Source organism: Palaemon carinicauda, chromosome 38 (assembly GCF_036898095.1).
Source record: "Palaemon carinicauda isolate YSFRI2023 chromosome 38, ASM3689809v2, whole genome shotgun sequence".
Taxonomy (NCBI): Eukaryota; Metazoa; Arthropoda; class Malacostraca; order Decapoda; family Palaemonidae; genus Palaemon; species Palaemon carinicauda.
Window position 1 is genome coordinate 25,004,692 of NC_090762.1, and position 21,751 is coordinate 25,026,442.

At 50.0% G+C, this 21,751-nt stretch overlaps 1 protein-coding gene across 2 annotated transcripts in view; it reads left to right on the forward strand.

The window, feature by feature from the left end:
* Ssu72 (Ssu72 CTD phosphatase) overlaps positions 1-21,751 on the forward strand; it is a 140,267-nt gene that overhangs the window by 95 nt on the left and 118,421 nt on the right. Inside the window, exons 1-2 of one of the 2 annotated variants that reach the window (XM_068361976.1) lie at positions 1-10; positions 19,432-19,515. The exon at positions 1-10 is cut by the window's left edge and continues 95 nt beyond it. In XM_068361976.1, the coding sequence (XP_068218077.1) occupies positions 19,442-19,515 (74 nt within the window). In that variant the 5' untranslated portion in view covers positions 1-10; positions 19,432-19,441. Of the gene's footprint in view, positions 43-19,431; positions 19,516-21,751 lie in introns of both variants that reach the window. The other variant, XM_068361977.1, reaches the window with a different exon arrangement.

The window sequence follows — 21,751 nt, forward strand, 5'->3', positions numbered from 1 at the left end:
ACTTCATTAAGTAATACCTTTCAACCTTTACTTCTCAATTCTGTCATTATAATTGTGACATTACCTATTGAGGCTTTATTCTTAAGAGAATATTGAATTGGTAGGCATCACTTAGGCATAGGTCACGTAGGCTAGCCTCATCCTTGGGTACGCTATCAGTGACATTCGATATGGTAAAATCTCTGTTATTTACTGGCTAATGCTCTTAGATTTACAAATTCTGTAACTTAAATTATAACAGGATTAGGTTTGGGTTGGTTTAAAAGTAGGAAATTGGGTAAAGTTGTACAAAAGAACGAACGAGACCAATTACAACCGACCCGTAGAATGTCAACATATAAATGAAAAATATACCTTTAGTATAGCATATACAGTAGATAATTGTCGTATTTTTTCATCGGTTTACTGTAATGTACATCCAAGAAGGTAATGTATAGAGAAGAAAAGGCTTCTTTTACGGTTATATACCGTTTCCCCACCCAAAACCCCGAGTTCCCACTGGGGGTCCCCCATTATCGTTGGATATAGATATATCTATATTTCTGAAACTATTCATTTCCGACAAGAACGAGTGTCATTTTCAAAGAGAACGGACATTTTTCTATAGATTTAAGGATATTTTTCTTAGTTTACATTACCCTGTAATAAACTATAATAATAACATTGGTACTCCTTTTAGGGGTAAATATTGACACTAACACCACCCAAATTTACTATACATGATTTTGGTAAATATTCGAGGACAATTTTATAATCCATAAAGGTTCGTAGAAAATAAGACGGGTATTTAATGCCATTTTTGGCGGGTATTTTGAACATTTTATAATGATTCCTGGCAGAAATCCATATTTTTGGAGCAATGGTGGTTTGAATGCCATAACTGAAAAGCTATGGGTCTGCGCTAGGTGTTGTTATCAATTATTGTTGAAATGCATGTTATTCATTTACTGAAATTAAAAAAATAAACTATTTCACAAATATATAAAATTTGGTAATAGTTTACAACACCAAGCTCTTCATTTACTCCAAAATAATCCAATCCTGCAGTTTTCATCTTGCACAGTAATTAGGTGGTTATTTAAATTCTGGGAAAACAATAATTAGCAAGATATGTTGAGGGAAGGGGAAGGGGTTGTAAAAAGAAAATAACTCGGTTTCCTCACTAAATGACTCGGAACTGACATGTCACCACAGTCAATCAAACAGAATTCGTGATACCAGCGTACATAAACAGAAGTCTGTGATGCCATAGTACATTTGATATACTGTATATACAAAATATGCTTAGTTAAAAATGGATTAATTACTCAAAAGTGTCCATAAAATATGCAATTTACAAATAGTGATACTTTTGAGTAATCACTCAATTTTTGATTAAGTATATTTTGAATATACGGTATATCAAATGTAAGCTGGCATCACAAACTTCTGTTTATGTACGCTGGCATCACGAATCCTGTTTCGTTGACTTTGTTGACATGTCAGTTCCAAGTTGTTTAGTGAGGAAACCGAGCTATTTTCTTTTTATAACCCCTTCCTCAACATATCTTGCTAATTATTGCATTCCCAGAATTTGAATAACCACCTAATTACTGTGCAAGAACATAAAAACTGCAGGATTGCATTATTTTGGAGTAAATGGAGAGCGGGGTGTTGTATACTATTACCTAAAATTTTCTAGGATATTTAGTTGATCATTATGCTGTATGGAAGATCTCGCAAAACCATGATTTCGCGAAAGTTAGGTTTTTTATAGTTCAGGACGGGAAAACTTTCCTTAAAAAAAAAAATAAAGTGTTTTTCCTGTAGTAAACAGCCCGTCTTCTTGGAAGATGACACTTATTTTCACGGCAAGTAAATACTTAGTGAAATATATACATATATAGTATATCCGGCCGATAATGGGGGACCCCTAAGTGGGAACCAGCGGTTTTGGATAGGGAAAATATACTGGGAAACGTTATATAATGGTAAAACAAATGTTTCTTTCTCTATACATTATTTTCTTGGACGTAATATCCACTATACAGTAAATAGCTACAGGTTTGTATCGTTACTAAAAATTCAATTGTTCCGTAACTGAAATGCAAACCACGCTATTTACATAGGGTTTACTTTTGGGCGTAGCTGAAATGACGAGACATTAGATTTTAACGAGGGTTAAACTAGTTAGCACGGGGATAGGGGAGGGGTAGCTAGCGATCCACCCCCCCCCCCCCCCACACACACACACACTGGTGAGCTGCCTCACTTCACTTTTGGCTCTGACGATGTACAGACGTTTCTGTCCTGTCCTCGCATATTTGACAGCCTTAATCTGTTTTTCTTTTTCTGTCATTGTGTGTTTGTGTTTGAAGTTGGCCTCTACCTTTTCTTCCCATCATGTGGAAATGCCCTGGACTTCCCGACCGCCCCTGTAGAACATTCATGTCGGCGGTCGAGATAGGCCCTCACACCCTTTGGCCGCAGTGTCGAGGTCAACGGTGTGAAAGCGACAATGTTTGTATGGAATGTCGGGAGTGGCCTACCTCCCAGTGGGAGAGGTTTGCCCGGCGGCGTAAGGAGAGTTCTAGGTGAGACCGTTCTCCCTCAGGGACTGCCCTGGGGAAGGAAGCCTCCAAGGACTCTTCTTCCGTTGCCCGAACCTTCTCCGAAGCTCCCACTCGTTCGGTCTCTCGTGAGAGGCCGCCGAGTGGTATCGTAGGCCCTTCTTTTGTTTCCCAAACTCGGGGTGCAGGAGAGGGCGTTGCCTCCCATAGCGAGGCAGCTCCCCCTCCTCCTCCGGGGGAGGATATTACAGTATTGATTTTGTTGATTACTGTACGACCAGACTGTGTCTAACAATGATCTTTTCCAGCTTTGGGCTTCCTTGGGGCTTAAGGGCACCCCTCCAAGGAAGCCCTGTTTGATCTGATCCAATTGGGGGCAGCTGTCCAACAGTCGCCGGTAATACCAGAAGTAGACCCTCTGGCTATTGTCGACATTGTTGTGGCAGAGGCGTCCGACGGGTCTGGTCAAACCCCTGCTGCTACTGTTGCGGATGTTGCTGAAGGCCCAGGTTCCCCCTCCGAACATCCTTCGAGGGGGAAGCTGGGTCCAACGGTCTCTCCTGTGAGTGTTGCTCCCCCTCGGGGGAGTGCACTAACAGAGACTCCTCTTCGGAGGACCGACGACGGTGATACCCTGCCTCGAGGTCGTCTTCGCCGTAAGGCTCGCCCTCCTCTTCGTCGCCGAGGCCTTCCTTCTCCTTACAAGGGAGTTAAGAGGCCCCACCTCTTCGGATCGTCATCCCCGTCGTCCCCTGTGAAGGACTCTTCTCGTTGGGAGCAGACCGTAGCAGTAACTCCACTGGACCTCTCCGCAGATCGTTCGCGATCTCCTGTGCCTGCCAGATCTTCCTTGCTTACGCAAGCACCGGTCCCTTCGGGGCAGAAGGGCTTATCTTACATTGTGGGTGAGGTCCTTCCACGCCAGGTTTCACCTGTGTGCCCTTCAGTAGCGCGCAAGCTCCACCGCCGCCAGCGCTCTCCTGCTGTAGAGTCTCCTGACTTTCCTTGCCAGCGTTCACCTGCTTGCCAGCGTTCACCTGCTTGCCAGCGCTCTCCTGTCCGCAAGCGCTCTACGGCAGATGAGTTGTCAGACTCTCCTCGTCAGCGCTCTCCTGCTTGCAAGCGGTCTACGGCAGATGAGTCGTCAGACTCTCCTCGCCAGCGCTCTCCTGATCGCCAACGCGCTCCTGTTCGCCAGTGCTCTCCTGCTCGTCAGGGCTCTCCTGCTTGTCAGCGCTCTCCTGCTCGCCAGCTTTCACCTGCTCGCCAGCGCTCGCCTGTGCGCACACGTACTTCAGCCCCTGCTGCGCGCCCTGCGCGTCAACAGTCTCCTGAGCGGAGCTAACCTCCTGCTCGTCAGCGCACTACTGCGCGCCAACGTTCGCCCGCGCGCCCACGATCTTCGGATCTGGGCGCAGGCAAGGACATTGTTCCATTGCCTCGCCAGCGTTCCCCTGCGCGTCGACCGCCGCCTGCGCTCCAGTCTTCTGTGCGCACTTCTAAAGTGCATGCGCGCCCACGAGTCAACTCTTGAGCCTGCCCACGAGTCAACTCCTGAGCCCGCCAACGAGACTTCACCTTCGAGAACATCAGTGCCCCGTGGCCCTGTGCCTCAGTTGGATTCTTCTCTCCGTGCCACGGCACGCCATCTTACGTGTCAGCGATCTCCTACGCGCCAGCGTTCTATTATGCGCCTGCACGAAAACGCTCACCAACGCGCCCACGCGTATGGTCGCCACAGGGCTCCGACTCGCCCACGCGCCAACTCACCTGTGTGCAGTCGGTCGCCCGCGCGTCATCGATCACCAACGCGCCATAGCTTGCCAACGCGCCATCACTCGCCAACGCGCTTACTCTCGCCTAGGCTCCATCGTTCGCCTACGCGCCATCATTCTCCTGATCGCCAGTGATCACCCAGGCACTTGCGTTCTCCTATGCATTCACGCTCACCCTCACCTGCGCACCTACGCGCCAGCGCGCCCATACGCGCCTGCGCCCTCATCTCCGCGCGGCTGCGCACGACCCAGCGATTTTGTCATCGCGCAAGCGCCAGCACGACCCAGCGATTCTGCCATCGTGCAAGCGCCAGCGCGAACCAGCGATTCTACCATCGCGCGAGCACCAGTGCAACCCCCAGCGCGATTCCCGCCGGGTTTCGCAGCGTGCCCAGCCTTGCGAGGTACCGGGGCCTCGTACTTCCAGATAGTCCTCGCGATCACCATCGCGGAAGCGCCAAGCACGCGCCCGAGAGCAGGAAGAGTCATCAGAGAGGTCTGGACAACATTCTTCTTCCCTTTCTTCTTTTCAGGCAGGCCCTGTAGTATCCACTCCGAAGGATCAACCGATTCCCTTCCCTCCAGCGGGGATCGCTGACACTGCGTCAGTCAGCCGCCAGCCTTGGTTTGGTTCCCTGATGAAAGTGGTGGTGCAGGCTATGAAGCCAGCCCTCGCTGATCTGGGACTGAAACCAAAGGCGCCCTCTCCCCCGCTGAAGAGAAGGAGAGGAGTGGATTTCGTGGTGACTTCTCCCAGGGTTAAGCTTGCTCCCAAGAGGTCCGTCGGGAAGGCCCCTTCCCCCTCGCAGGCGTTTTCTCCTTCTCCTGTGGACGAACCTTTCCCGTCCTTGGGAGAATCCAGTGAGGTGAGACACTCTCCCACGGCACCAATGGGAGGAACCCTTTTCAAGGAAGAGAAACGTCTCGCGTAGGAGGGACCTTCCAGACCTCTTTGCTGGAGTCCTGTATCCCTCCCAGGAGGGAGCCCAAGGACTCGAAGACGTTACCCAAATCATCGTCGAGGTTTCGTCCAGAGCCAACCTTTCCCCGGGAGAACGTCCACGTGTCCACCCAGGAAGAGCTAATGGGGACAGGAGACTTAACTGCTAATCCATAAGGAGGAGAGCAGCGCGAGTCGGAGCACGCCTTCTGGCAGGTCCTTGGTCTAATGAGGCAACTCAATAGTTTCAAGGACCCCGAGACCGCCCCTCGCGAAGGCAAGAATACGGTCCTGGACCAGGTTTATGGCATTCAGAAGCCCCCCAAGACCAGTGCAGCCCTGCCCTGGTCCCAGGGGGTGAAGAGCACCAGGGACAAGGTCAAGGGCCAGCTTTCCGAGCTCGCCTCCTCCAGCCGTTCTTCTGCCGGGAACAAGCTCCTCCTATCTCCTCGCGTGCAGCAGTGGAGGTACTTCGAGATCATGGAGGAGCCTTGTTTAGCTCTTCCCCTCCACCACTCCGTGGAAGAGCTCACCAAGGGTCTCTCTTTAGAGAAACTCAACGCCCGGCAGGTGACATTCTGGGCGTCGGAGATTCGGAGCCAGGAGAAGGTCGCGAAGCGTGCCATGCAGGCCACTTCGTGGCTGGATGTCTGGCTAGGGTCTATGGGCATCCTATTATGCTCTGAGGACTTGTCCAAGGAGAGCAATAGGAAGGCCCTGGAGACCTTCCTCCTCTCGGGCACGCGCTCCATCGAGTTTTTAGCTCACCAAGTCACTAACCTATGGGCTAACTCGATTCTCAAGCGTCTTGATTTGGTGACCGAGAGGTTCCACCCGAAGGTCCCCGCTATGGATGTCAGCAAGCTCAGACATTCCTCCATCCTTGGAGGAAACCTGTTTGAGCCCAAGGACGTAGAACGGACAGCTGAGAGGTGGAGGAAGACGAGTCACGATTCGCTCCTCCAGAAGGCCCTTACATCTCGGCCCTACAAAGCTCCAGCTCCTCAACAACAACAGCAGCCTCGCAGGACACCGAAACAGGCTCCGGCAGCTAAGACCAAGGTGTCTAAACCGCAGCCCTTTCCTGTCAAAGACAAGAAGGGCGCAAAGTCCTCCAGGGGTGGCAAAAATTCTAGAAGGAGCGGCCGAGGCCGCAAGCGCTAGGATTGGCAATCCCCCTGCGTGTCCACCTGTGGGGGGGATGCCTACAAAGTTGCGTGCTCAGGTGGCAGCAACTCAGGGCAGATTCCTGGACGGTCTCTGTGATCGGACAAGGATATCGCGTCCCGTTCATATCATCTCAACCTTCCCTGACAGCGAATCCAGTGTCGTTGAGCTCCTATGCCACGGGATCGGCAAAGGGGCTAGCCCTTCGGGCAGAAGTCAAGACTATGCTCAAAAAGGATGCTCTCCAGAAGGTCGTGGATGGCTCCCCAGGCTTCTTCAGTCGACTCTTTCTTGTAAAGAAGGCGTCTGGAGGCTGGAGACCCGTCATCGACCTCTCAGTCCTGAACAAGTTTGTCAAGCAAACTTCGTTCAGCATGGAGACAGCAGACACGGTCAGACTTGCAGTGAGACCGCAAGACTTCATGTGCACACTGGATCTGAAGGACGCGTACTTCCAGATCCCAATCCATCCGTCTTCCAGGAAGTACCTACGATTCAGCCTAGACAACAAGATCTACTAGTTCAAGGTGCTGTGTTTCGGTCTCTCCACAGCACCTCAGGTGTTCACCAGAGTGTTCACACTGATCTCTTCGTGGGCGCACAGGAACGGCATCCGTCTCCTCCATTATCTGGACGACTGGCTGGTCCTGGCAGACTTGGAGTCGACCCTTCTTCGACACCGAGACAGGCTTCTGGGAATTTGCCAAGATCTAGGGATCATGGTAAATCACAAGAAGTCCTCTCTGCTCCCAACACAACGACTGGTATATCTAGGTATGATATTAGACACCGATCTCCACAGAGCCTTTCCATCAGACAACAGGATAGCAAGGCTGAGGAGGGTTGCAAAGCCTTGCCTCAGTCGAGAAGATCTTCCAGCCCAATCTTGGTTACGTCTCTTAGGTCACCTAGCCTCCTTGGCCTGTCTGGTTCCCAACGGCCGCCTCAGGATGAGATTCCTGCAGTGGCGGCTTAAGTCCCGGTGCGATCAAGGCATCGATTCCTCGGACTTCCTGGTCTCGATAGGACCTGCGGAACGGACGGACCTGCGATGGTGGCTGACCGACGACAACCTTCGAAAGGGAGTGGATCTTCTCGTCCTTCCCCCAGATTTGATGCTGTTTTCAGACGCATCAAAAAACGGGTGGGGGGGCCCACGTTCTGATCCAGAGGGCCTCAGGCCTATGGTCAGATTCAGAAAAGTACCTGCACATCAACCTGGTAGAGATGAAGGCCGTTTTCCCGGCCCTTCAACAGTTCCAACAGACCCTGATGGGCCACTCTGTGGTGGTGATGAGCGACAATACCACAGTAGTGGCTTATATCAACAAGCAGGGAGGTACCTTTTCACAACAGCTATCCCATCTTGCAGTAGAGTTACTAAGATGGACCGAATTCCACTCGATACGTCTATCAGCTCGCTTCATTCCTGGCAAAAGGAATGTGCTCGCCTACAATCTGAGCAGAGCTTCGCAGATAGTGTGTACCGAGTGGTCTTTGGATCCCCAGGTAGCCAACAAAGTCCTGACTTTGTGGGGTTCCCCGACAGTGGACCTGTTCGCGACAGCCTTGAATTTCAAGCTGCCGCTGTACTGCTCCCCAGTCCCGGACCCCAAGGCACTCTGGCAAGATGCCTTCCAACAACGGTGGGACAACATCGACGTCTACGCCTTCTCACCGTTCTGGCTGATGAGAAGGGTGTTCAACAAGACCAGACTATCGGTCAACCTGTCGATGACCTTAATAGCTCCGCTATGGCATCATGCAGAGTGGTTCCTGGACCTTCTGCAGCTCCTGACGCAACCTCCGAGAGAGCTTCCCCCATGACACGGGCTACTCATACCACCACATTGCAACATCTTCCACAAAGCCGTAGCATCGCTTCGGCTTCACGCCTGGAGACTATCCAGCGTCTCCTCGCTGAGAGAGGCTTTTCGCAACAAGTTGCGGAAAGGATGTCTCGACACCTGCGAAAGTCATCTGCAGGGGTCTACCAGGCGAGGTGGAGAGTCTTCTCTGGTTGGTGTCGTGGGAGGGGTATCTCTCCCCTCGATGCCTCTATTCCAGCAATAGCTGAGTTCCTCGTTTATTTGCGGGAGGAAATGCGCCTTTCGGGGTCGGCGGTGAAAGGCTATCGCTCAGCCTCAAGCCTTGCTTTCACGCTGAAAGGAATAGACATTTCCTCCTCGCTGGAACTTTCCTTACTCATACGTAGCTATGAGCTTACCTGCCCTCAGTCGGAAGTGAGACCGCCTCCTTGGAACGTGGTTTGGGTCCTCAGGGCTCTGAAGAGACCCCCTTTCGAACCATTACGCCAGGCCTCTTACCAAAACCTGACTTAGAAGACAGTATTCCTGTTCGCTCTAGCTTCGGCCAAGCGAGTCAGTGAACTTCATGGTCTCTCATACGACATCACCCATTCAAGGGGATGGGGGGAGGTAACGTTCAGGTTCATCCCTGAGTTTGTTGCCAAGACTCAGAACCCTGGAGTGCCGGACCCAGGGTTGTGAGTCTCCGTTCCGTAACAGATGACCCAGATCATCTGCTACTCTGCCCTGTAAGAAGTCTGAGACGTTATCTGAAGAGAACAGCTGCAGTCCGTCCCCGTGTGCAAGCCCTGTTTGAGACCACGGGAAGGACGAAGAGGAGGATCACCAAGAATACCATCTCAGCCTGGATTTGACGGACCATCCATCATGCCTTGAATCCAGACCCTCCTCCGTCACGTCTCCCTAGGGCACATGATGTCAGGGGCATTGCCACGTCCCTGGCCTTCAAGAGAAACTTCTCTGTGACGCAGGTGCTACAAGCTGGAGTCTGGAAACGTCAGACGACCTTCACAGCCCACTACCTGCAGGACGTGACCCACAGGAGCCTCGAAAGTTTTTCTATCGGTCCTGTGGTGGCTGCACAACAGCTGGTCTAACCTCAGTCTCCTTAATGGACAAGTAGCAGAAGGTTGAGAGCACTGTTACCCGGTTTTAGTCTGCGTGAATGAAAGAGTATGTCTGGCCCTTACTTCTTTCTTCATCCTCCCCTCTCTTGGGGAATGCAGCATCCTGGGTCTCTGCATAGCTGACCTCAAACCTCTGCAGGTAAACCATGCTTCTTGTGTTCCTAGTATTAAGTATAATACTGTCGCGTCCTCCATACCCTGACGAGGTGGTATGGGGACGTCCTAGCCTAGAATTCCATGTAAAGGACTTCAGATCAACTTCCTAGGACGAGTCACACTTCATTTCTCCACACACAACTTATGTAGGCCGCTCGTTTCTTGCGTAGCAAGAAACTTGCAAGGTGCAGGGACTTTTTCTCGAAGTGCTGCGCACTCGTATTCTGAGTCCCCGGGTAAGCCAAAGCCAGTAAGGCTGGGGACTTTCCACCCTGCCTAATGGGTAAGTCACCATATGTAAATAGCGTGGCTTGTATTTCGGTTACGGAACAAATGACAAATTCGGAGATGATTTGTATTTTTCCTAACCATACAAACCTTAGCTATTTACACATATTTGACTGCCAGCCCTGTCCCCCAAGACAAGTCCTACCTCTAAGTGAAGTGAGGCAGCTCACCAGTGTGTGTGTGGGGGGGGGGGGGGAGAGGGATAGCTAGCTACCCCTTCCCTACCCCCTTGCTAACTAGCGCGGGGGTAGTTTAACCCTCGTTAAAATCTAATGGCTTGTCATTTCAGCTACACCGAAGGTAAACCCCAAGGTTTGTATGGTTAGGAAAAATACAAATTATCTTCGAATTTGTCATATTACTTCCCAATTTGTAATTTTTCCCAGGAATACAAACCAGGAGCTCTTTACACATATTGTACCCGCCAGCACCAACCCCCGAAAAGTCCTGCCACAATTATTAAAGTGATAGTTGGTTGCTAGTGCTGGTGAGAGCGGCGGCTAGCCTATCCCGCTAACTAGCGGGGGCTAATTATACCCTGTAAGAAAAGCTTATCGGATAGTTCCAGCTTCGCTGAAATAGATACTCCACAGTAAAGAGCTCCAGGTTTGTATTGCTTGCAAAAATACAAATTATTTCCAAATCTGTCATTTTTTTTTTTTATATGTGAATATAAGTTACTAACTTTCACACCCCAAAAGGGAAAAAACTGCAATCAGCATCATTAACTATTGTAGCTACTTTATTTGATTTGGTCATAGCAAGAACTATAATTATCAATCTATTTTTTTCCTCATTTCTCTCAACACAAAAGTTTCTGTGTATGAAAAATTCACGATGTAGAAAGAGATACGAAGATTTTTTTGCTTCTAATTATGAAAAACCTCTCATAATACAGTACGAAATTCACCCAGCCACTGAAAAATGATTATAAAATTTGCACTTTGCAAAACTTAACTCGTCATCATCGTCCTGCTCAGCATTTTGCCCATCGTGCATCTACATGTTGGCGTTTCTTGACTGTTCTGTTTCGGCAGCACCATCGTTCACATTGAATTTGTGTTGGTGATTTTGTATTCGTACTTTCAGTATATTTTTCGTGTTGTGTTATTCAACACACAATTCTCTAGCCATGGGTCCCAAGAATGTTGTCGATGCTCAAGGAAAGAAGAAGAGGATGCTTTTTATGGAGACAAAGCTTTAGATTATAAAGGTATATGATGCTGGCATGCGGTTGAGTATGATTGCTAGGAATATGGCCGAAATCCGTTGATGATAAGCACCATCCCTACGCTGAAGGAAGCCATCAAAGCAACAACATGTCCACAATGAAATAGAGAGATTTTTTTATCTTCTGGAAATCGCTGGAGACAGGATCACTGAGACGATAATCAGTCACAAAGCTAGCACCATTTTTGGTGATCTTGTTCATACTCAGGCTGAAGACAGTACAGGAGAAGGGACATCACTGCAGGCACCCACAGAGTTCAAGGCTTCACACAAATGGTTTGAGAAATTCAAGAGATGGATTTGCATTCATTCAGTGATATGGCATGGGAAGGCTACCAGTTTGGACACGAAAGTGACCTAGGCCTTTGTTAAGACATTCGACAAGTTGACTCTCCAGGAAGGCTACAGTCCAGTGACAAAACTGGGCTTTTCTGTAAAAAAATAACTCGGACCTACATCACAGCAGAAGTAAAGAAGCTGCCGGGACATAAGCCTATGAAGGACAGGCTTACCCTTGCACTCTGTGTAAAGGCCGGTGGGAATTGCAAGGTCAAGCCTGTACTGGTTCATCATTCAGAGATTCCCAGAGCCTTCAAGTTCCACAAAGTGCTGAAGGAAAAGCCTCTGATGATGTGGAGGGCTGATGTGAAAGTCTGGGTAACGAAACTGTTCTTTGTCGAATGGGTAAACCTATTTTCGGCCCAACTGTAAAAATATATTTAGAAGAGAAGCACCTCCCTTTGAAATGTCTGTTGGTATTTGAAAATGCCCCTGCTCACCCTTCTGGCCTTGAGGAAGATATCCTTCTGCAATATTCCTTTATCAAGGCTCTCCATCTTCTACCTAACACCACCCCTCTCCTCCAGCCCATGGACCAGCAAGTGATTTTGAACTTCAGGAATCTCTATAGAAAACATTTCTTCAGGAGATGTTTTAAAATCACAAATAGCACAAACCTCACCCAGCGTGAATTTTTGAAGGAGCATTTCAGTATTGTGATATGTCTCTGACTCATCAATCAAGCTTAGCAGGAGGTTTGGAGGCGCACAGTAAACTCTTCTGGGAAGAAGCTGTGGCCTGATGCCGTCCCAACATGAGACTTCGGGGGATTTGGCGTAGCCCAAGCTGAAGTTGAAACCATTGACAATCCAAAATTGGTTCCACAAGCTGAGGTTGAGGAAATTGTTTCATTCTGGATATCCGTGGAGCTGGTCGTCAATGAGAGCGAATTGTTCCGTAAGTGGAATACAAACCACGCTATTTAATAGGCGTATTACCTTCGGCGTAGCTGAAATGACGAGCCATTAATTTTTAACGAGGGTTTACTACCCACACTGCTAGTTAGCGAGGGTAGGGGAGGGTAGCTTGCTACCCCCCCCCTCCCACACACCTGTGCTTGAGCTCACTTTGCTCTCGACTCGGATGGTAGTCGGACTCTCATCCTCGCCGTCATTTGGCAGCCATTTAATGCTATTTTGCTTTTTTTTTCTAGTTTTGTGTGTGAAGTTAGCCTCTGCGAATATGCGCACCTGCCCTGGGTTTCCCGACTGCCCCTGTGGAACATTCATGTTGGCGGTCGAGACCGATCCTCACGCCCTTTGCCCTTCCTGTAGGGGCCAACGGTGTGACAGCGATAACAGGTGTAGGGAGTGGTCTACCTCCCAGTGGGAGAGGTTTTCGCGACGACGGAAGAAGTCCAAACGGGATATTTCTCCTACGAAGGTTTCTTTGAAAGCGGAAAAACCCAAGGCCTCTTCTTCTGTTACCCAAACCTTCTCCGAAGCTCCCACTCGATCGGTCTCTATCGAGAGACCGTCGAATGGTAGCGTAGACCGATGTACTGTTTACTTAACTCGGGGCTTGAGAGATGACGTTGCTTATCCTATTGAAGCAGCTCCACCTCTCCCCCCGGGGTAGGATATGTCACTAATCCCCCTTTTTCAGCTTTGGTCCTCCTTGGGGCTTGAGGGTTCGTCCTCCAAGGAGGTTTAACTTGACTACATCCGGTCGGGTGCCGCTATCAAGCAATCGCCGTCACCGACGGAAGTTGATCCTCTGTCTCTTGTCGACGTTGGGGTGTCAGAGGTATCCAGTGTGGTATCACCCATCACCTCTGCCTCTTCAAACCCTATGGTAGCTGACGGCTTAGATTCTCCCGTTCCTGTTCAACCAACAAGGGAGAAACTAAGTCCAACAGTCTCTCCTGCTGGTGTTTCTTCCCCTCGAGGGAGTTCACTTACTGAGACTTCTCTTCGGAGGACTGCAGAAGGTCAGCTCGCTGACCCTACGACCCCCAGAGGGTGCATTCGTCTTGAGGCTCGCCTTCCTCTTCGCCAGAGGGGCCTTCCTTCACCTGCAGTGAGGAGGCGCCTCTTCGGTTTAACATCTTTGTTGCAGTCCCCCGCAGAGGAGCCTCGACATCGATCACCGATCACTGTTCCTGCATTGGTCTGGGACCTTTCTGCAGATAGTTGATGATCTCCGTCTGTGGAAGGTCGTCCTTTTAAAGGACACGCCGACCTTCCACCCAACAGACCTGCCAACCGGCCATCACCGTTCTTATATAAGCCTAATAAGGTTTCATCCGAACACGCTAAGGCGCACCAACCAGATTCGCGCTATGCGCCAACGAAACCTGACGAGCGCGCTATAGTAGCTCGTCAGGCCCCTTCAACAAACCCTAACACAGGGCATCAAAGGCGTATGCGCCAACACGCACATACGTCCCAACAGGAGCCCAGCTCTTCTACGCGCTATGCACGCACTTTTGCACATACGCGCCCACGTTCTCCTGCGCACCAGGTCTTGCTTGAGCCTAAGCATACGCGCCCACGCCAACCCTCACCTGCACGCCGTTAGCCTCCTGCGCGCCAGCGCTCTCCCGCGTACCAGCGCTCTCCTGCGTGCCAGCGCTCTCCCATGCGCCAATGCTCTCCTGCGCGCCAGCGCTCTCGCCCAGCAGTTATTTCTCCTGCGAACCCTCGATCCACTGATCTGGACGCTACTGAGACGTCAACTAGATTGACTTCTCCCACCTCTCACTGTCACGCCAGTGCTCTCCATTGCCCGCACGCGTCCGCGAGGATATGATCGCGTGCCCCGTACGCACTCGCCCATCCTCTCCTACAGATTCGCGCCCACATTCTGACGCGCGCCCACGAGCAGCACGGACTTCAACTGCGCGCCCGCACGCTAGGGGTCTTTTCCTGCGCGCGTGCGCCCTACGACTGGTACAGGCACGCGCGAACTCTTACCCGCGCACTCAACGCCTTGATCCTGCACGCCCGCGCGTGTGCGCCAACAGTCTCCCGCACGCGCTCCTGTGCCCCATCAGTCTCCCGCCCATCAGCAGTCTCCCGCGCGCGACTCCCAGTATTCTCCCTCGCGTGAGCGTCAATAACCTCCCGCGCGAGACTGCTGAACTATGAACAGCGAGGTCGCCGTCGCCTCATTCCCCTCCCCGCAAGCGCATCCCATCGCGCATTGTGGGAGAAGGGAAACATCTAGATGGGTCCAGGATCCCAAAGCCTTTTCAGGCGAACCCACCAATGTTGAGAACTCCTCCCAGGGATCCTTAAATTCCTGTCCCTTCAAGGGGTATGTCTGACAGCGCGTCTGTCAGCCAACAGCCCTTGTTCGGTGCACTAATCAGAACCGCAATGCAGGCGTTCAAGCCTGTCTCCTCTGAATTGGAGCACAGATCCTTGGCTGCTTCTACCCCTTTGAAGAGAAAAAAAGGAGTTCCGGATGCGGTAACTTCTCCAAGGGCAAAACTGACTCCACGCAAGCCTTCGAGGCAGGTTCCTTCTTTCCCCCAGACTGTCTCTCCTTCCCCTTCGGACGAAGATTTCCCGTCCTCAGGGGAATCACGCGAGGAGAGACTTTCCCCCATCGCATCAATGAGGGAAACCTCTCCTCGCGCTGAGATGTCTTCACAGGTGGGGACTGAAAGGAACATGCCATCTTCGTCAATGTTGGAGTCCTACATCCTTCCCAGGAAGGAATCTAAGGACTCTAAAACATTACCGAAGTCCTCTACTAGGACTAGGATGGAGCCAGCTAGCCACTCGGAGAACGTCCGCGACTCTCCCCAAGAAGAGCCTTTGGGGACAGGAGACTTCGCTGCAAGTCGTACATCAGGAGGAGACCAGCAAGAGTCAGAAGATGCGTTTTGGCAAGTTCTGACCCTAATGAGGGCTTTCAATGGGTTTTCCGACCCAGATATCCCTCCTCGAGAGGGCAAGGACACGGTCTTGGTACTCAGAAACCCTCCAAGACCAGTGCAGCGCTGCCCTGGTCTCAGGGGGTTAAGAGTACCAAGGACAAGATCTCTTTACAGCTCTCTGAGGTGTCCTCCTCCAACCGTAACAGTGCCACCAACAAGCTCCTTCCACCTCCTCGCGTACAGCAGAGTATGTACTTTGAGATCCTTAAGGAGCCTTGTTTAGCTCTTCCTCTTCACCACTTGCTGGAAGAGCTTACCAGGGGAGTCCCTCTTAAGAGACTCTCCAACCGGCAGGTCTCATGCTTGGCAACCGAGATCCTTAACCAGGAGAAAGTTGCGAAGTGTGCTATGCAAGCCACTTCGTGGCTCGACATCTGGTTGGAGACATTAGGTATCCTGATACGTTCTGAGGATTTCTCCAAAGAACTTACCACGAAAGCTATGGAGACTTTTCTTCTCTCAGATACTCGCACGATCGAGTTTCTGGCCAACCAAGTCTCGAACTTGTGGGCAAATACCATTCTGAAATGTCGAGATACAGTAGCTGAGAGATTCCATCAGAAGGTCCCTACCACTGAGATCAATAGGCTCAGACATTTTTCTCTAGAAGGATCCATCTTGTTTGAGCCTAAGGATGTGGAATATGCCGCTTAGAGGTGGAGGAAGTCTCATCAAGACTCCCTCCTTCACAGGGCTCTAACATCTAAGCCCTATAAGCCTCCAGCACCACAGCAGTTCCGTCTAGTCAAGACCGCTAAAACGACGACAGTAGCGAAGACCGTGGTGTCTAAGCCCTTTCTTGTCAAAGGAAGGAAAGACAAAAAGTCCTCCAGGGGAGGCAAGAATTCTAGAGGGAGCAGCCGAGGCAGCAAACGCGAGGATAGGCAGTCCCCCTGCATGTCCACTAGTGGGGGGATGTCTACAAAGTTGCTCAAACAGGTGGAAGCAACTCGGGGCCGATTCATGGACAATCTCCCTGATCAGTCTAGGATATGCAGTCCCGTTCATAACATCTCTACCTCCCATGGTGACGAATCCAGTGTCATTGAGCTCCCTTGCTACGGGATCGGCAAGGGGGCAAGCCCTTCGGGCAGAAGTCCAGACCCTGTTGAAGAAGGGCGCTTTCCAAGAGGTCCTCGGTGAATCTCCAGGCTTCTTCAGTCGACTCTTTCTTGTAAAGAAGGCGTCTGGAGAGCAGTCATCGACCTCTCAGCTCTGAACAAGTTTGTCAAACAAACTGTTCAGGATGGAGACGGCAGACACGGTCAGACTAGCAGTAAGACCACAAGACTTCATGTGCACACTGGACCTAAAGGACGCGTACTTCCAGATCCCGGTCCATCCGTCTTCAAGGAAGTGCTTAAGATTCAGCCTAGACAACAGAAAGTACCAGTTCAAGGTGCTGTGCTTCGGTCTCTCCACAGCACCACAAGTTTTCACCAGATTGTTCACCCTAATATCATCTTGGGCACACAGGATTGGCATCCGTCTCCTCTGTTATCTGGACGACTGGTTAATCCTCGCAGACTCGGTGTCATCCCTTCTTCAACACCGAGACAAACTTCTGAGACTTTGCCAAGATCTGGGGATCATGTAAATCTCGAGAAGTCCTCACTGCTTCCCACTCAAAGACTGGTATACCTAGGCATGATTATAGACACCAATCTCCACAAAGCCTTCCCATCAGATGACAGGATAGCAAGGCTGAGGAAGGTCACAAGACCTTTTCTCAGACGAGAAGAACTTCCAGCCCAATTGTGGTTACGTCTCCTTGGTCATCTTTCATCGCTGGCCCGTCTAGTTCCCAACGGTCGCTTCAGGATGAGATCCCTCCAGTGGAGACTCAAGTCCTGGTGGAATCAAGGGTACAATTCCCCGGACATCCAGATCCCCATGGGACCTGTGGAACTGACGGATCTCCAGTGGTGGGTGGCAGACGAGAACCTACGAAAAGGAGTGGATCTTCTCGTCCTCCCCCGGATTTGATGCTGTTTTCGGACGCTTCAAAAACAGAGGGGGGGGCCACGTGCTGCACCACACAACCTCAGGCCTTTGGTCAGAGTCAGAGAAGTATCTCCATATAAATCTCCTAGAGATGAAGGCCGTCCTCCTAGCCCTTCAACAGTTCTAACAGTACCTGGCAAGTCACTCTGTGGTGGTGATGAGCGACAACACCACAGTAGTGGCCTACATCAACAACCAAGGAGGTACTTTTTCACAGCAGCTATCCCATCTAGCAGTAGAGATACTGAGATGGGCCGAAATCCACTCGATACCACTATAGGAATATGCTCGCCGACAATCTGAGCAGAGCGTCTCAGATAGTGAGTATCGAGTGGTCTTTGAATCATCAAGTAGCCAACAAAGTCCTGACTTTGTGGGGTTCTCCAACTGTGGATCTTTTCGCAACGGCCCTGAACTTCAGGCTCCCACTGTACTGTTCCCCAGTCCCAGACCCCAAGGCTCTTTGGCAAGATGCTTTCCAACAACGGTGGAACAACATCGACGTTTACGCCTTTCCCCCGTTCTGTCTGATAAAGAGGGTGCTCAACAAGACCAGAACATCGGTCAATCTTTCAATGACTCTCATAGCTCCGCTATGGCATCACGCGGAATGGTTCCCGGACCTTCTACAACTCCCAACGGAGCTACCAAGAGAACTCCCTCCACGACACAATCTGCTCAAACAACCACATGCCAACATCTTCCACAAAGCCGTAGCTTCGCTACGACTTCACGCCTGGAAACTATCCAGCATCTCCTCTCTGAGAGAGGATTTTTGCAACAAGTTGTTGTCAGCATGTCTGGACACCTGCGAAAGTCATTTGCAGTAGTCTACTAGGCAAAGTGGAAAGTCTTCTGTGGTTGGTGTCGTGGAAGGGGTATCTCTCCACTCGATGTCACTATTCCAACAATAGCGGAGTTCCTCGTGTATTTGCGGGAAGAAATGCGCCTTTCAGTCTCAGCAGTGAAAGGCTATCGCTCAGCCTTAAGTCTAGCTTTCAGGCTGAAAGGAATGGACATTTCTTCATCGCTAGAACTTTCTCTACTCATACGTAGTTGTGAACTTACCTGCCCTCAGTCGGAAGTGAGACCTCCCCCATGGAACGTGGTTCGAGTTCTCTGGTCTCTTAAGAGTCCTCCCTATGAACCATTATGCCAGGCATCAGTTCGCCACCTAACCTGGAAGATGGTGTTCCTGTTAGCTTTGGCCTCGGCCAAGCAAGTCAGCGAACTTCATGGTCTGTCGTATGACATCCCCCATTCAAGGGGATGGGGGGAGGTAACGTTCAGCTTCATCCCTGAGTTTATTGCTAAGACTCAGAATCCTGAAGTGGCGGATCATCGATTCGACTCCTCCCAGATTTTTAGTCTCCATTCTGTAACAGATGATCCAGACCATCTCTTACTATGCCCAGTAAGGAGTTTGAGGCTATACCTCGAAAGAACAGCTGCAGTCTGTCCTCATGTGCCAGCACTATTCGTCACCACAGGAAGGACTAAGAGGAGGGTCACCAAGAACACCATCTCTGTGCTGACGAATAGTGCTGGCACGTGAGGACAGACTGCAGCTGTTCTTTCGAGGTATAGCCTCAAACTCCTTACTGGGCGTAGTAAGAGATGGTCTGGATCATCTGTTACAGAATGGAGACTAAAAATCTGGGAGGAGTCGAATCGACGATCATCATACAAAATAATCAAAATACGAAAGCCAGTCCGGAACGAATTACTGTAATTTTTTATCTTGAGGTATTACTGAAATATGGTAATTAGCCAAAAATGACTAATCAATCTCAATATTTTGATTTTACTATTAATGGGATTTAGTGAAAATGTAACTGCTTGTCTAATTTTGAAGTAATGTTGAAATTAATCAGATAATTTAATCCCACTGAATTAAACAAAGAGATGATTGATTGTAGACAGCTTTGTTGCTCAGGAATTTATTACTGACTATATAATCCTTAATTAGGAACTTTTAATGAGAAACAAATGATGATGGAAGCCAAGAATATTGACAGAAATGGGCTTTTTTTTTTTTGTAAGAATAAGCTGAGAATAAGTCATACTTTTCTTTGCACCCTTTGTAGGTGATATTGACATGAGGTGAATATTGCATTATTTAACATTTACCTTTTTTCCAGAAACTGCAGAATGAATGAATTGGTATTTGCTGTGATTTGTTCGAGCAACATGAATCGCAGTATGGAAGCACATGCATTTTTAAGGTAGGACATAATACTCGCGGTTGAAATTTCATGAATACAGTATTATAAATGTTGCTATTATATTATATTTCCCAAAATATCATAAATTTTAAAGTATTTTGTATTTGTTCCGGCATTATAGACAAACCTTACGCTCTTCCCATAGGAGTATTATTTTGGCGCTAGCTGAAAACCAGCTGTTAAGCTTTTGTGAGGTGTACTACCCTCCCCTAGTAAGCAAAGGGGGTTAGTGGTGGTAGACCCACCACCCCGCTCACAGCAGCACTAGTAAACACCCGTCACTTTTTATTCCGGCTTGGTGAAGGATAGAAGTTACCTTACTCCTCTGCTAAAACCAAATAAAAACTTGTTTCGGCGCAAATATAAATCCTTCGCTATTTATGGGGGTATTACTTTCGGCAAAGCTGAAAGACTAGCCAAGACAATATTATTGAGGGATAACTACCTCAACCGCTAGTTAGCGGGTTGGGGGAGTATAACGGATACCCCGCTCGCTGAGTAACCACTTTTGCTTTTGACTCGGTAGAGTGCAGACACACACACACACACACACACTCACTCTCTCTCTCTCTCTCTCTCTCTCTCTCTCTCTCTCTCTCTCTCTCTCTCTCTCTCTCTCTCTCTCTCTCTCTCTCTCTCTCTCTCTCTTTTGTATTTTGACTTGCCTTGAATATTCGCTTTTTTTTCTTTTGGTACAGGCGGGTGTATGCTTGCTGTTCTGGGATGCGGACATGTGCTGGTCCCGAGGACCCACGACCCCCCATGTTGTCCGTAGAAACGGACCCTCACCTGGTGTGCCCGGCTTGCTGGGGCCATCAGTGTTCAGGGGATGACACCTGTGACGAGTGTTGGGAATGGCCTGCCTCCCAGCGTGAGAGGTATGGGCATAGGAAGAAGAAGAATTTTAAGAGCGATTCTTTGCCTTCAGGGTCTTTCTAGAAGTCGAAGAAGTCGCACGCTTCTGCTTCTTTTTCCCCCCCAATCTCTTTCCAAAGCTGCTCCTCTGCCGTGCCCTTTCGGGGTTCGGCCGAGTAGCAGAGCAGGGCTTGTGACTCTAGATTAACCTTGTGGGATAGGCGAAGGTGTTGACTCCCCTAGCAAGTTGGCTCCTTCTCTTGAGTGCCTACTCTTTCTCGGATATTGTATCCTTTTGGCCATCGCTGGGCTTTGATGGTCCCCTCTTGAAGGAAGCTCTATTTGAGCTTCTGTTGGGAGCGAAGAGACGGCGGTCATCTCCTTCCTCTGCAGAGGTTGATCCTCCTTCCTATTGTGGGTGCAGGCGCCGCAGCCCATCGGTCAGGCTCTGAGTCTATACCCGACGGAGAGGTTTTTGCTGACCCACCAGGGGCAGTGGCAGAGCAATCTCCAAAGTAGATTTCCCCTTTTGGAGAACGTATCTCTCGTTCGCGAGAGAAGACCGGCTTTGGGCATCGGCGATCCCTGTACGATTATGGTTCTCCTCCAGGGGTGGAGGGATTGCTTTTTCATAAGCGATGTTCTTCTTCAGAAGAAAAATCTTTCTTTTTGGGGAAGGCAGATCTCAAACTGGATCAGTCTCCGCTTCAGGCGGAGTCTGATCTATGATCCTCTCCAGAGGTTCGTAGGGTTGATGGGTTTCTGACCCCTCTCCATCCTGGATGTTCTCCTCAAACTGTAAGAAGACGTTTATTTGAGCCTGCCAGTTCTACTCACGATCCTTCGGGGTTTCGTGACGATCTCCCTTTGGGCTGGTGTGATTGTGAGCCTTCGTGCTCTTATCATGTTGATCTTGCGGGTTCTCATGACCCTAGGAGTCCTTCGGGCCTTAGTCGCGCAGAACCTTGGGGTTCTCGCGACTTAGAACTTCCGAGTTCTAGTTATGCTGAGCCCTCGGACTCTTGTAACCATGGTTACGCTGAACCTTCGGGCTTCGTGCCATCAGCCATGCTGGACCTTTGGGTTCTTGTGACAGGGAGATCTTGGTCTCCTGTTACGCTGAGTCTTCGGGGTCTCGTAACCCTAGTTACGTTGAGCTTTCGGGCTCTAGTGCCTCTTGTCATGCTGAGCCTTCTGGCTCTCGTGATAGGAAACCTTGGTTTCCCATTGCGCTGACCCTTTGGGGTCTCGCAACCCTGGTTACGCTGAGCCTTCGTGCTCTCGTGCCTCGTCATGCTGAGTCTTTGGGCTCTCGTGGTGGGGAAACTTTGGTTTCCCTTTGCGCTGACCCTTCTGGCTCTCGCAACACCGGTTTTGTTGA